Raw genomic sequence first — 12,881 nt, forward strand, 5'->3', positions numbered from 1 at the left:
AACAACAACAACAATGTCGGACTCTAACCGCCCATCGTCGTTGTCGTTGTTATTGTTGTCGTTGTTGTTGTCGTTGTTGTTTTTGTTGTTGTTGTCGTTGTTGTTTTGTTGTTGTTGTTGTCATTGTTGTTGTTTTTGTTGTTGTTGTCGTTGTTGTCGTTGTCGTTGTCGTCGTTGTCGTTGTTGTTGTTGTTGTCGTTGTTGTTGTCGTTGTTATTGTTGTCGTTGTTGTCGTTGTTTTGTTGTTGTTGTTGTTTTGTTGTCGTTGTTGTTGTTGTTGTTGTCGTTGTTGTCGTTGTCGTTGTCGTCGTTGTTGTTGTTGTTGTCGTTGTTGTTGTCGTTGTTATTGTTGTCGTTGTTGTTTTGTTGTTGTTGTCATTGTTGTTGTTTTTGTTGTTGTTGTTGTTGTCGTTGTTGTCGTTGTCGTTGTCGTCGTTGTCGTTGTTGTTGTCGTTGTTGTTGTCGTTGTTATTGTTGTCGTTGTTGTCGTTGTTGTCGTTGTTGTTTTGTTGTTGTTGTTGTCGTTGTTGTTGTTGTTGTTGTTGTTGTCGTTGTCGTTGTCGTCGTTGTCGTTGTTGTTGTTGTTGTCGTTGTTGTTGTCGTTGTTATTGTTGTCGTTGTTGTTTTTGTTGTTGTTGTCGTTGTCGTTTTTGTTGTTGTTGTTGTCGTTGTTGTCGTTGTTGTCGTTGTTGTTTTGTTGTTGTTGTTGTCGTTGTTGTTGTTGTTGTTGTTGTCGTTGTTGTCGTTGTCGTTGTCGTCGTTGTCGTTGTTGTTGTTGTTGTCGTTGTTGTTGTCGTTGTTATTGTTGTCGTTGTCGTTTTTGTTGTTGTTGTTGTCGTTGTTGTCGTTGTTGTTTTGTTGTTGTTGTTTTGTTGTCGTTGTTGTTGTTGTTGTTGTCGTTGTTGTCGTTGTCGTTGTCGTTGTCGTCGTTGTCGTTGTTGTTGTTGTTGTCGTTGTTGTTGTCGTTGTTGTTGTTGTCGTTGTTGTTTTTGTTGTTGTTGTCGTTGTCGTTTTTGTTGTTGTTGTTGTCGTTGTTGTCGTTGTTGTTTTGTTGTTGTTGTTTTGTTGTTGTTGTCGTTGTTGTTTTTGTTGTTGTTGTCGTTGTCGTTTTTGTTGTTGTTGTTGTCGTTGTTGTCGTTGTTGTTTTGTTGTTGTTGTTGTTTTGTTGTTGTTGTCGTCGTTGTTGTTGTTGTTGTTTTGTTGTTGTTGTCGTTGTTGTTGTTGTCGTTGTTGTTTTTGTTGTTGTTGTTTTGTTGTTGTTTTGTTGTTGTTGTTGTTGTTGTTGTTTTTGTCGTTGTTGTTTTTGTTGTTGTTGTCGTTGTTGTTGTTTTTGTTGTTGTTGTTGTCGTTGTTGTTTTTGTTGTTTTTGTTGTTGGGTCGTCCCGGTTCTTCTTCACGGTGGGCCGGGTTGCCCAGGTGCACCAGGTGCTCGGTGCCTTCTGTGCCCCTGGGAGCGCCAAGGCGCTCGCCCCGCGGCCCCGGGCACAGCGCCTCGCACTCTGCCCGGGTCGCTCTCGCGGAGGGAGGCCCTCTCGCGGAGGGAGGCCCTCTCGCGGAGGGAGGCCCTCTCGCGGAGGGAGGCCCTCTCGCGGAGGGAGGCCCTCTCGCGGAGGGAGGCCCTCTCGCGGAGGGAGGCCCTCTCGCGGTGGGAGGCCCTCTCGCGGTGGGAGGCCCTCTCGCGGAGGGAGGCCCTCTCGCGGAGGGAGGCCCTCTCGCGGAGGGAGGCCCTCTCGCGGTGGGAGGCCCTCTCGCGGTGGGAGGCCCTCTCGTGGAGGGAGGCTCTCTCGCGGAGGGAGGCAGGGACCGCCGGAGCCTCATTAACAGCGGCCCTACGCAGGGCGCGCGGGGTCGGCCCTGCCTAACCCCCCTCGTGACCCCCAGCGGGGCGCGGGGGCCTGTTGCTCAGCTTCACGAGGCCGGCAACGTTAGTCTGCAGGAGCCTCACGTGGGCGGCAAGCCCTCCGCCGACCCCAAAGGCTCGCAGCACCGGCGCGAATATGGCCGTGGTCGACCCCATCATCGAACGCCTTCCCCCGATCAAGGAAGAGGGAGGCCCGCTCCCCTTCCAATGGGTGTCCGCCGGGTCGGTGACGTCCCTGACCACCCCGATACCGTCATGGGTGGTGTGCCCCGAGACGCAGCACGTCCGCTCTGGCTGGATCATCTTCAGCTCCTTCGCGATAATCTCGAAGTCCGCGCGTTGCACGGACACCGGCCGCCCCCCTTCTTAGGCAGCAGGGTAACCACCGCTCGTCTGCAAGCTCCGCGGCAACTGCCCCCTCGTCAGACTGACGTTCAACACCTCGCCCAGGGAGGGTCCCAGGCCACCATTCCCGGGCGCCTTCCCTCTAGCGAGGCCCCTAACCCTGCCAGCTGCCCCACCTCGGTGGGGTGGGGGAGGGGGGGCAGTCTGGGCACATCCCCTTAGCAGTCCCTCGCGAGCAATCCCCCCCCCCCCCGAGGACCTTCTGACGTCGGCAACGTTTCATAGAACCTCCTGACGACCCCGGGCGATGGTTCCCGTCGCTCGGAGTGTACCTCACCGCTCGGGGCCTGCAGGCTGGACATGAGGTCCCTGGTCACCGGTTGCCCCTGTTTGGTGGGCGCATCCATCTGCAACATTTGCTGCATTTTCACCGTTGCTGAAGGCCCTGCGGGGCTTCTTGGTCCGACACCGATCGTAACAGCCGCTGGCTGCTCCCAGGCTGGGACGAGCCCCGGCAGCTCCCCCCGGCAGCTCCCCCCGGCAGCTCCCCCCGGCAGCCGCTCCTCCTGCTCCCCCTCCTAGCTGCGGCGTGCAGGTTCGTGAACCGCCGGCGGGGATTCAAACGCGCCCTCCCGCGCTACCCAGCCCCTCCAGAAGGCCCGGGAGGCGCCCTTCAAGTCCGCGTTCTCCAGCGGTTGCAGGTCGAGCCTCCGGTCGCGGCCGCGCTGGGGGGGTGGGTGGGTGGGGTGGGTGGGGTGGGGGGGGTGGGGGGGGTGTAAGGCGCACGGTCACCAGGTGGTGGTCCGGGAACCCGGTCGGAACGACCCTGGCCTCGCCGATGATCGAGTTGGCCCCTTCGGCGTCGACGCAGAGGGGCGGCCGAGCCGCCCTTGGCCACCGCACCGGCACCGTCTTGACGCCCCCAGCCGTCGCGACGATTATTCACGGGGTGCCGGGGCCCCGCGGGCGTCCGAGCTTCCGGACGAGCGGCTTCATCCCGTCCGTCTCCCTCGAGGCCGCTTTCGCCCTCGGCACGGCAAGCCGCCGCCTCCTCCTCCTCCTCCTCCTCCTCCTCCTCCGCCGCCGTCGGGGGAAGCGGCCCTCGGCCCGGACGCGTCGCCGCCCGAAGGCGTCCCGCGGGCAGCCCCGGTGGTCTCCTGGGCCTCGAGTCCCCGTCGCGCCGGCCCGGCGTGCGCTGGTCCCGGCGTGCGAGCCGGCGGGCCGGCTCTCGGGGAGCTCGGCGGTCGTCGCCTCCGTCGTGCCCCTCGGTGGCCGGGGTCTCCCCCGGCTCGAGGCGGGTGGCTCCCCCGCGGCGGCGGCGGTGGCGGTGGTGGCGGTGGTGGCGGTCCGTGACTCCGGCGTGGCCGGGGCCGGGTCCGGGCTCGCGGAGGTCGCCGTCGTCGCCCCCCATCTCGTCCCGTGGCTCGGGCTCCCCATCGTCGTCGTCGTCGTCGTCGTCGTCGTCGCCGCTCCCCATCGTCGTCGCCGCTGTGGCGTCCGTGCGGCCCTCCGGCGCGCCGTCGGCGAGCGTCGTCCGCTTGGAGGGGGTCCCGACGCTTCCCGCTCCTGAGGGGCCGGCCCCGGCCTTTCGCTTTCGGGGCTGGGCCGGGGTGGAGCCGCCTTGGAGCCGCCTTGGAGCCGCCTTGGAGCCACCTTGGAGCCACCTTGGAGCCACCTTGGAGCCACCTTGGAGCCACCTTGGAGCCGTCTTGGAGCCGCCTTGGAGCCACCTTGGAGCCACCTTGGAGCCACCTTGGAGCCACCTTGGAGCCGTCTTGGAGCCGCCTTGGAGCCACCTTGGAGCCACCTTGGAGCCACCTTGGAGCCGCCTTGGAGCCACCTTGGAGCCACCTTGGAGCCGTCTTGGAGCCACCTTGGAGCCACCTTGGAGCCACCTTGGAGCCACCTTGGAGCCACCTTGGAGCCACCTTGGAGCCACCTTGGAGCCGCCTTGGAGCCACCTTGGAGCCACCTTGGAGCCACCTTGGAGCCGCCTTGGAGCCACCTTGGAGCCACCTTGGGGCCACCTTGGAGCCACCTTGGAGCCACCTTGGAGCCACCTTGGAGCCACCTTGGAGCCGCCTTGGAGCCGTCTTGGAGCCATCTTGGAGCCGCCTTGGAGCCACCTTGGAGCCACCTTGGAGCCACCTTGGAGCCACCTTGGAGCCACCTTGGAGCCGTCTTGGAGCCACCTTGGAGCCACCTTGGAGCCACCTTGGAGCCACCTTGGAGCCACCTTGGAGCCGTCTTGGAGCCACCTTGGAGCCACCTTGGAGCCGCCTTGGAGCCACCTTGGGGCCACCTTGGAGCCACCTTGGAGCCACCTTGGAGCCACCTTGGAGCCACCTTGGAGCCACCTTGGAGCCACCTTGGAGCCGCCTTGGAGCCACCTTGGGGCCACCTTGGAGCCACCTTGGAGCCACCTTGGAGCCACCTTGGAGCCACCTTGGAGCCACCTTGGAGCCACCTTGGAGCCACCTTGGAGCCGCCTTGGAGCCACCTTGGAGCCACCTTGGAGCCACCTTGGAGCCACCTTGGAGCCACCTTGGAGCCACCTTGGAGCCACCTTGGAGCCGCCTTGGAGCCGCCTTGGAGCCACCTTGGAGCCACCTTGGAGCCACCTTGGAGCCACCTTGGAGCCACCTTGGAGCCACCTTGGAGCCACCTTGGAGCCACCTTGGAGCCACCTTGGAGCCGCCTTGGAGCCGCCTTGGAGCCACCTTGGAGCCGCCTTGGAGCCACCTTGGAGCCACCTTGGAGCCGCCTTGGAGCCACCTTGGAGCCACCTTGGAGCCACCTTGGAGCCACCTTGGAGCCACCTTGGAGCCACCTTGGAGCCACCTTCGCAGCCGGATTCTGGGACGACGAGGTCCTCTCGCTGCCCCCGCCGCTGCTGCAGCTGCTGCTGTTGCTGCTGCTGTTGCTGCTGGTGTTACTGCTGCTGCTGTGCCCTTGGCTGCCGTCGCTGCTCCGGCTGCTCCGCGGCAGGCGTCCCGCTCCGCCACACCCCCGTAGCACCGCAGGCCGACCGTGCAGGCGCCCACCCCGTACACGGACCGCCTAGCGTGTGGTCTAGGGCGGCGTCGGGCTCGGGGCTCCCGTCCCCTAAGCCCGCAGGCAGGCGGCGCCGAAGAGACACGAGCTGGGGCCCCCTCGTGCACGGGGGCCACGTGGAGACGCACGACACCGCCACAGAGCCCCCTGCAGGTCGTAGTGTGACGTAGTGTGACGTAGTGTGACGTAGTGTGACGTAGTGTGACGTAGTGTGGTGAGTGTGACGTAGTGTGGTGAGTGTGACGTAGCGTGGTGTAGTGTGGTGAGTGTGGTGAGTGTGACATAGTGTGACGTAGTGTGGTGAGTGTGACGTAGTGTGACGTAGTGTGACGTAGTGTGACGTAGTGTGACGTAGTGTGGTGAGTGTGACGTAGTGTGACGTAGTGTGGTGAGTGTGACGTAGTGTGACGTAGTGTGACGTAGTGTGACGTAGCGTGACGTAGTGTGGTGAGTGTGACGTAGTGTGGTGAGTGTGACGTAGTGTGACGTAGTGTGACGTAGTGTGACGTAGTGTGGTGAGTGTGACGTAGTGTGACGTAGTGTGACGTAGTGTGACATAGTGTGACGTAGTGTGACGTAGTGTGGTGAGTGTGACGTAGTGTGACGTAGTGTGACGTAGTGTGGTGAGTGTGACGTAGTGTGACGTAGTGTGACGTAGTGTGACGTAGTGTGGTGAGCGTGACGTAGTGTGACGTAGTGTGACGTAGTGTGACATAGTGTGACGTAGTGTGACGTAGTGTGGTGAGTGTGACGTAGTGTGACGTAGCGTGACGTAGCGTGACGTAGCGTGACGTAGTGTGACGTAGTGTGACGTAGTGTGACGTAGTGTGACGAGCGTGACGTAGTGTGACGTAGTGTGACGTAGTGTGACGTAGTGTGACGTAGTGGGACGTAGTGTGACGTAGTGTGACGTAGTGTGGTGAGTGTGACGTAGTGTGACGTAGTGTGACGTAGTGTGGTGAGTGTGACGTAGTGTGACGTAGTGTGACGTAGTGTGACGTAGCGTGACGTAGTGTGACGTAGCGTGACGTAGTGTGACATATTGTGATGTAGTGTGACGTAGTGTGACGTAGTGTGACGTAGTGTGACGTAGTGTGACGTAGTGTGGTGAGTGTGACGTAGTGTGACGTAGTGTGACGTAGCGTGACGTAGTGTGACATATTGTGATGTAGTGTGACGTAGTGTGACGTAGTGTGACGTAGTGTGACGTAGTGTGGTGAGTGTGACGTAGTGTGACATAGTGTGACGTAGTGTGACGTAGTGTGACGTAGCGTGACGTAGCGTGACGTAGTGTGACGTAGTGTGACGTAGTGTGACGTAGCGTGACGTAGCGTGGCGAGCGGGACGTAGCGGGACGTAGTGTGACGTAGTGTGGTGAGTGTGATGTAGTGTGACGTAGTGTGACGTAGTGTGGTGAGTGTGACGTAGTGTGATGTAGTGTGACGTAGTGTGACGTAGTGTGACGTAGTGTGACGTAGCGTGACGTAGTGTGGTGAGTGTGACGTAGTGTGACGTAGTGTGACGTAGTGTGACGTAGTGTGGTGAGTGTGACGTAGTGTGACGTAGTGTGACGTAGTGTGACGTAGCGTGACGTAGTGTGACGTAGCGTGACGTAGTGTGACGTAGTGTGACGTAGTGTGGTGAGTGTGACGTAGTGTGACGTAGTGTGACGTAGTGTGACGTAGTGTGGTGTAGTGTGACGTAGTGTGACGTAGTGTGACGTAGCGTGACGTAGTGTGACGTAGTGTGACGTAGTGTGGTGAGTGTGACGTAGTGTGACGTAGTGTGACGTAGTGTGACGTAGCGTGACGTAGTGTGACGTAGTGTGACGTAGTGTGACGTAGCGTGACGTAGTGTGACGTAGTGTGGTGAGTGTGACGTAGTGTGACGTAGTGTGACGTAGTGTGGTGAGTGTGACATAGTGTGACGTAGTGTGACGTAGTGTGACGTAGTGTGACGTAGTGTGGTGAGTGTGACGTAGTGTGACGTAGTGTGACGTAGTGTGACGTAGTGTGGTGAGTGTGACGTAGTGTGGTGAGTGTGACGTAGTGTGGTGAGTGTGACGTAGTGTGACGTAGTGTGACGTAGTGTCACGTAGCGTGACGAGCGTGACGTAGTGTGACGTAGTGTGACGTAGTGTGACGTAGCGTGACGTAGTGTGACGTAGTGTGACGTAGTGTGACGTAGTGTGACGTAGCGTGGTGAGTGTGACGTAGTGTGACGTAGTGTGACGTAGTGTGACGTAGTGTGATGTAGTGTGGTGAGTGTGACGTAGTGTGACGTAGTGTGATGAGTGTGATGTAGTGTGGTGAGTGTGACGTAGCGTGACGAGCGTGACGTAGTGTGACGTAGTGTGACGTAGCGTGACGTAGTGTGACGTAGTGTGACGTAGTGTGGTGAGTGTGACGTAGTGTGACGTAGTGTGGTGAGTGTGACGTAGTGTCACGTAGTGTGACGTAGTGTGACGTAGCGTGACGTAGTGTGGTGAGTGTGACGTAGTGTGACGTAGTGTGACGTAGCGTGACGTAGTGTGACGTAGTGTGACGTAGTGTGACGTAGTGTGGTGAGTGTGACGTAGTGTGACGTAGTGTGGTGAATGTGACGTAGTGTGACGTAGTGTGACGTAGTGTGACGTAGTGTGGTGAGTGTGACGGAGTGTGACGTAGTGTGGTGAGTGTGACGGAGTGTGGTGAGTGTGACGTAGTGTGACGTAGCCTGACGTAGTGTGACGTAGTGTGACGTAGTGTGACGTAGTGTGGTGAGTGTGACGTAGTGTGGTGAGTGTGACGTAGTGTGATGAGTGTGATGTAGTGTGGTGAGTGTGACGTAGTGTGATGAGTGTGATGTAGTGTGGTGAGTGTGACGTAGTGTGACGTAGTGTGACGTAGTGTGACGTAGCGTGACGTAGTGTGACGTAGTGTGACGTAGTGTGGTGAGTGTGACGTAGTGTGACGTAGTGTGACGTAGTGTGACGTAGTGTGGTGAGTGTGACGTAGCGTGACGTAGTGTGACGTAGTGTGACGTAGTGTGGTGAGTGTGACGTAGTGTGACGTAGTGTGACGTAGTGTGACGTAGTGTGACGTAGTGTGACGTAGCGTGACGTAGCGTGACGTAGTGTGACGTAGCGTGATGTAGTGTGACGTAGCGTGACGTAGTGTGACGTAGTGTGGTGTAGTGTGACGTAGTGTGACGTAGTGTGACGTAGTGTGACGTAGCGTGACGTAGTGTGGTGTAGTGTGACGTAGTGTGACGTAGTGTGACGTAGTGTGACGTAGTGTGGTGAGTGTGATGTTGTGTGACGTAGTGTGACGTAGTGTGACGTAGTGTGACGTAGTGTGACGTAGTGTGACGTAGCGTGACGTAGTGTGGTGTAGTGTGACGTAGTGTGACGTAGCGTGATGTAGTGTGACGTAGTGTGACATAGTGTGGTGAGTGTGACGTAGTGTGGTGAGTGTGACGTAGTGTGACGTAGTGTGGTGAGTGTGACGTAGTGTGGTGAGTGTGACGTAGTGTGACGTAGTGTGACGTAGTGTGACGTAGCGTGGTGAGTGTGACGTAGTGTGATGTAGTGTGACGTAGTGTGACGTAGTGTGATGTAGTGTGACGTAGTGTGACGTAGTGTGACGTAGCGTGACGTAGAGTGACGTAGTGTGACGTAGTGTGACATAGTGTGACGTAGCATGACGTAGAGTGACGTAGTGTGACGTAGTGTGACGTAGTGTGACGTAGCGTGACGTAGTGTGACGTAGTGTGACGTAGTGTGGTGAGTGTGACGTAGCGTGACGTAGTGTGACGTAGCGTGGCGTAGTGTGACGTAGTGTGACGTAGTGTGATGTAGTGTGACGTAGTGTGACGTAGTGTGACGTAGTGTGGTGAGTGTGACGTAGCGTGGTGAGTGTGACGTAGTGTGACGTAGTGTGACGTAGTGTGACGTAGTGTCACGTAGTATGGTGAGTGTGACGTAGTGTGACGTAGTGTGACGTAGTGTGACGTAGTGTGACGTAGTGTGACGTAATGTGGTGAGTGTGACGTATTGTGACGTAGTGTGACGTAGTGTGATGAGTGTGATGTAGTGTGGTGAGTGTGACGTAGTGTGACGTAGTGTGACGTAGTGTGACATATTGTGACGTAGTGTGACGTAGTGTGACGTAGTGTGACGTAGCGTGGTGAGTGAACGGTGACCACGCCGTTCACTCCTCGCGAGGTTCTCCGTCCCGGTGCCGCTGCCGCTGCCGTCCTCACCACCCGCGCCGTGCGCCGGTGACGACGACGCCGGGGGAAACACTCACGTGCCGATCGCCCGCGGTCTATCGCTCGCCGGGCTCGGTGAGCCAAATGAAAGGAAATAAAACTAAAACAGAAGGGGAGTGAAAGGAAGAGGGGAAGGAGCCGCTGCGAGTTTCTCCGCGGAGCCTCTCTCGGTATGGCGACGCTGAAAAGAGCCGGGCCTCCACTGTGCGCCAGGAGAGAGCTCGGGAGCTCCACCTGGGCGCGGACTCCCCCCAGCACGCTCAGAGAGAGAAAGAGACAGAGAGAGACGAGAGAGAGAGAGAGACAGAGAGACAGAGAGAGACACGACAGACAGAGAGAGACGAGAGAGAGAGACACGAGAGAGAGAGACAGAGAGAGAGACACGAGAGAGAGACAGAGAGAGAGACGAGAGAGAGAGACACGAGAGAGACACGAGAGAGACAGAGAGAGAGAGACAGAGAGAGAGACACGAGAGAGAGACAGAGAGAGAGACACGAGAGAGAGACACGAGAGAGAGACACGAGAGAGAGACAGAGAGAGAGAGACAGAGAGAGAGAGACAGAGAGAGAGAGACAGAGAGAGAGAGACAGAGAGAGACAGAGAGAGAGACAGAGAGAGAGACACGAGAGAGAGACAGAGAGAGATAAGAGAGAGAGACAGAGAGAGACAGACAGAGAGAGAGACACAGAGAGACACGAGAGAGAGACACGAGAGAGAGACACAAAAGAGAGAGACACGAGAGAGACACGAGAGAGAGACACGAGAGAGACAGAGAGAGAGACAGAGACACGAGAGAGAGACAAGAAAGACACGAGAGAGACACGAGAGAGAGAGACAAGAGAGACACGAGAGAGAGAGACAAGAGAGACACACACGGGAGAGAGACACGGGGGCCACCGACCCTTCTCACTTTTTCAAGTTCCCGCCGCATGATCTGCCTGAAGTAGACGAGGGAGAGCACCCCCAAAGCGAGGCAGACAGCGGCGGAGGCGGACACGCACAGCCAGCGCAGAGACATCGCCCGTCCCTCGCTCCTGCAGACGGGACACGGGTGAGAGACGCACACGGACAAAGATCGCCCAACACCACCACCCACCCACCACCCGCCGATCCGTCCTCTCGCCTCCCGGAAGCGACGGGCGGCCGCTCAGCCCGGCCTCAAACGGGCCGGTGGGAGGAGCCGGATGACGAATTGGACCAATCGTGGGCCGGGCCGAGGCCGTGGCCACGTGGGGCCTCTCGCCGAGCCGCTGCTAAACGTCGCCGTCGGAGGCTTCGGGAACGTCCCCGGAGACCACCGCCTCTCGCGAGGACACAGCGGGAGGTGGGCACAGAGGAGTCCATGCAAAGGGGAAATCCTCGACGCTGTGACTGTTTGGTGGTGGGGGTGGTGGGGGGGTGGTGGTGGGGGGGTGGTGGTGGGGGGGTGGTGGTGGTGGTGGGGGGGTGGTGGTGGGGGGGTGGTGGTGGGGGGGTGGTGGTGGGGGGGTGGTGGTGGGGGGGTGGTGGTGGGGGGGTGGTGGGGGGCTCTGGGACTACTCGAGACGACACGCGACATTTAGACCGCAGACGCGGCGAGTTTACCCTGGGAGGAAGGGTCACTGAAGGGTCACTGAAGGGTCACTGAAGGGTCACTGAAGGGTCACTGAAGGGTCACTGAAGGGTGACCAGAAGGGTTACCAGGAGGGTCACTGAAGGGTCACTGAAGGGTCACTGAAGGGTCACTGAAGGGTGACCAGAAGGGTCACTGAAGGGTCACTGAAGGCTCACCAGAATGGTCACTGAAGGGTCACTGAAGGGTCACTGAAGGGTCACCAGAAGGGTCACAGAAGGGTCACTTAAGGGTGACCAGAAGGGTCACAGAAGGGTCACTGAAGGGTCACTGAAGGGTCACTGAAGGGTCACTGAAAGGTTACCAGAAGGGTCACTGAAGGGTCACTGAAGGTTCACTGAAGGGTCACCAGAAGGGTCACTGAAGGGTCACTGAAGGGTCACAGAAGGGTCAATGAAGGGTCACTGAAGGGTCACCAGAAGGGTCACAGAAGGGTCACTTAAGGGTGACCAGAAGGGTCACAGAAGGGTCACTGAAGGGTCACTGAAGGGTCACTGAAGGGTCACTGAAAGGTTACCAGAAGGGTCACTGAAGGGTCACTGAAGGTTCACTGAAGGGTCACCAGAAGGGTCACTGAAGGGTCACTGAAGGGTCACAGAAGGGTCAATGAAGGGTCACTGAAGGGTCACCAGAAGGGTCACTGAAGGGTCACTGAAGGGTCACCAGAATGGTCACTGAAGGGTCACTGAAGGGTCACCAGAATGGTCACTGAAGGGTCACTGAAGGATCACTGAAGGGTCACCAGAAGGGTCACTGAAGGGTCACCAGAAGGGTCACTGAAGGGTCACCAGAAGGGTCACTGAAGGGTCACTGAAGGATCACTGAAGGATCACTGAAGGGTCACTGAAGGGTCACTGAAGGGTCACCAGAAGGGTCACAGAAGGGTCACTGAAGGGTCAGCAGAAGGGTTACCAGAAGGGTCACTGAAGGATCACTGAAGGGTCACTGAAGGGTCACTGAAGGGTCACTGAAAGGTCACGAGTTCCGTAAACCCGCACGTCAGAAGCCGACCGGATGCTATCACCCCCCCCGACCGCCTTATTCAAACGACGAAATCTCCACCCTGAGTCCACCAACTCCACCCTGAGTCCACCAACTCCACCCTGAGTCCACCATCTCCACCCCGAGTCCACCATCTCCACCCCGAGTCCACCATCTCCACCCTGAGTCCACCATCTCCACCCTGAGTCCACCATCTCCTCCCTGAGTCCACCAACTCCACCCTGAGTCCACCATCTCCACCCTGAGTCCACCATCTCCTCCCTGAGTCCACCAACTCCACCCTGAGTCCACCATCTCCACCCTGAGTCCACCATCTCCTCCCTGAGTCCACCAACTCCACCCTGAGTCCACCATCTCCACCCTGAGTCCACCATCTCCTCCCTGAGTCTACCATCTCCACCCTGAGTCCACCAACTCCACCCTGAGTCCACCAACTCCACCCTGAGTCCACCATCTCCACCCCGAGTCCACCATCTCCACCCTGAGTCCACCATCTCCACCCTGAGTCCACCAACTCCACCCTGAGTCCACCATCTCCACCCTGAGTCCACCATCTCCACCCTGAGTCCACCATCTCCTCCCTGAGTCCACCAACTCCACCCTGAGTCCACCATCTCCACCCTGAGTCCACCATCTCCTCCCTGAGTCTACCATCTCCACCCTGAGTCCACCAACTCCACCCTGAGTCCACCAACTCCACCCTGAGTCCACCATCTCCACCCCGAGTCCACCATCTCCACCCTGAGTCCACCATCT

General features: G+C 58.0%; 1 protein-coding gene across 2 annotated transcripts in view; it reads right to left on the reverse strand.

Moving 5' to 3' along the window:
* LOC142922644 (scavenger receptor class B member 1-like) overlaps window positions 1-12,881 on the reverse strand; it is a 31,389-nt gene that overhangs the window by 11,837 nt on the left and 6,671 nt on the right. Inside the window, exon 2 of one of the 2 annotated variants that reach the window (XM_076063467.1) lies at window positions 10,422-10,545. In XM_076063467.1, coding sequence (XP_075919582.1) covers window positions 10,422-10,545 — 124 coding nt within the window. Of the gene's footprint in view, window positions 1-10,412; window positions 10,546-12,881 lie in introns of both variants that reach the window. The other variant, XM_076063466.1, reaches the window with a different exon arrangement.

This window comes from Petromyzon marinus, unplaced genomic scaffold (assembly GCF_048934315.1).
Source record: "Petromyzon marinus isolate PM22_M1 ecotype Great Lakes invasive population unplaced genomic scaffold, UKy_Petmar_22M1.pri1.0 PM_Scaffold_131, whole genome shotgun sequence".
Classification (NCBI taxonomy): domain Eukaryota; kingdom Metazoa; phylum Chordata; class Hyperoartia; order Petromyzontiformes; family Petromyzontidae; genus Petromyzon; species Petromyzon marinus.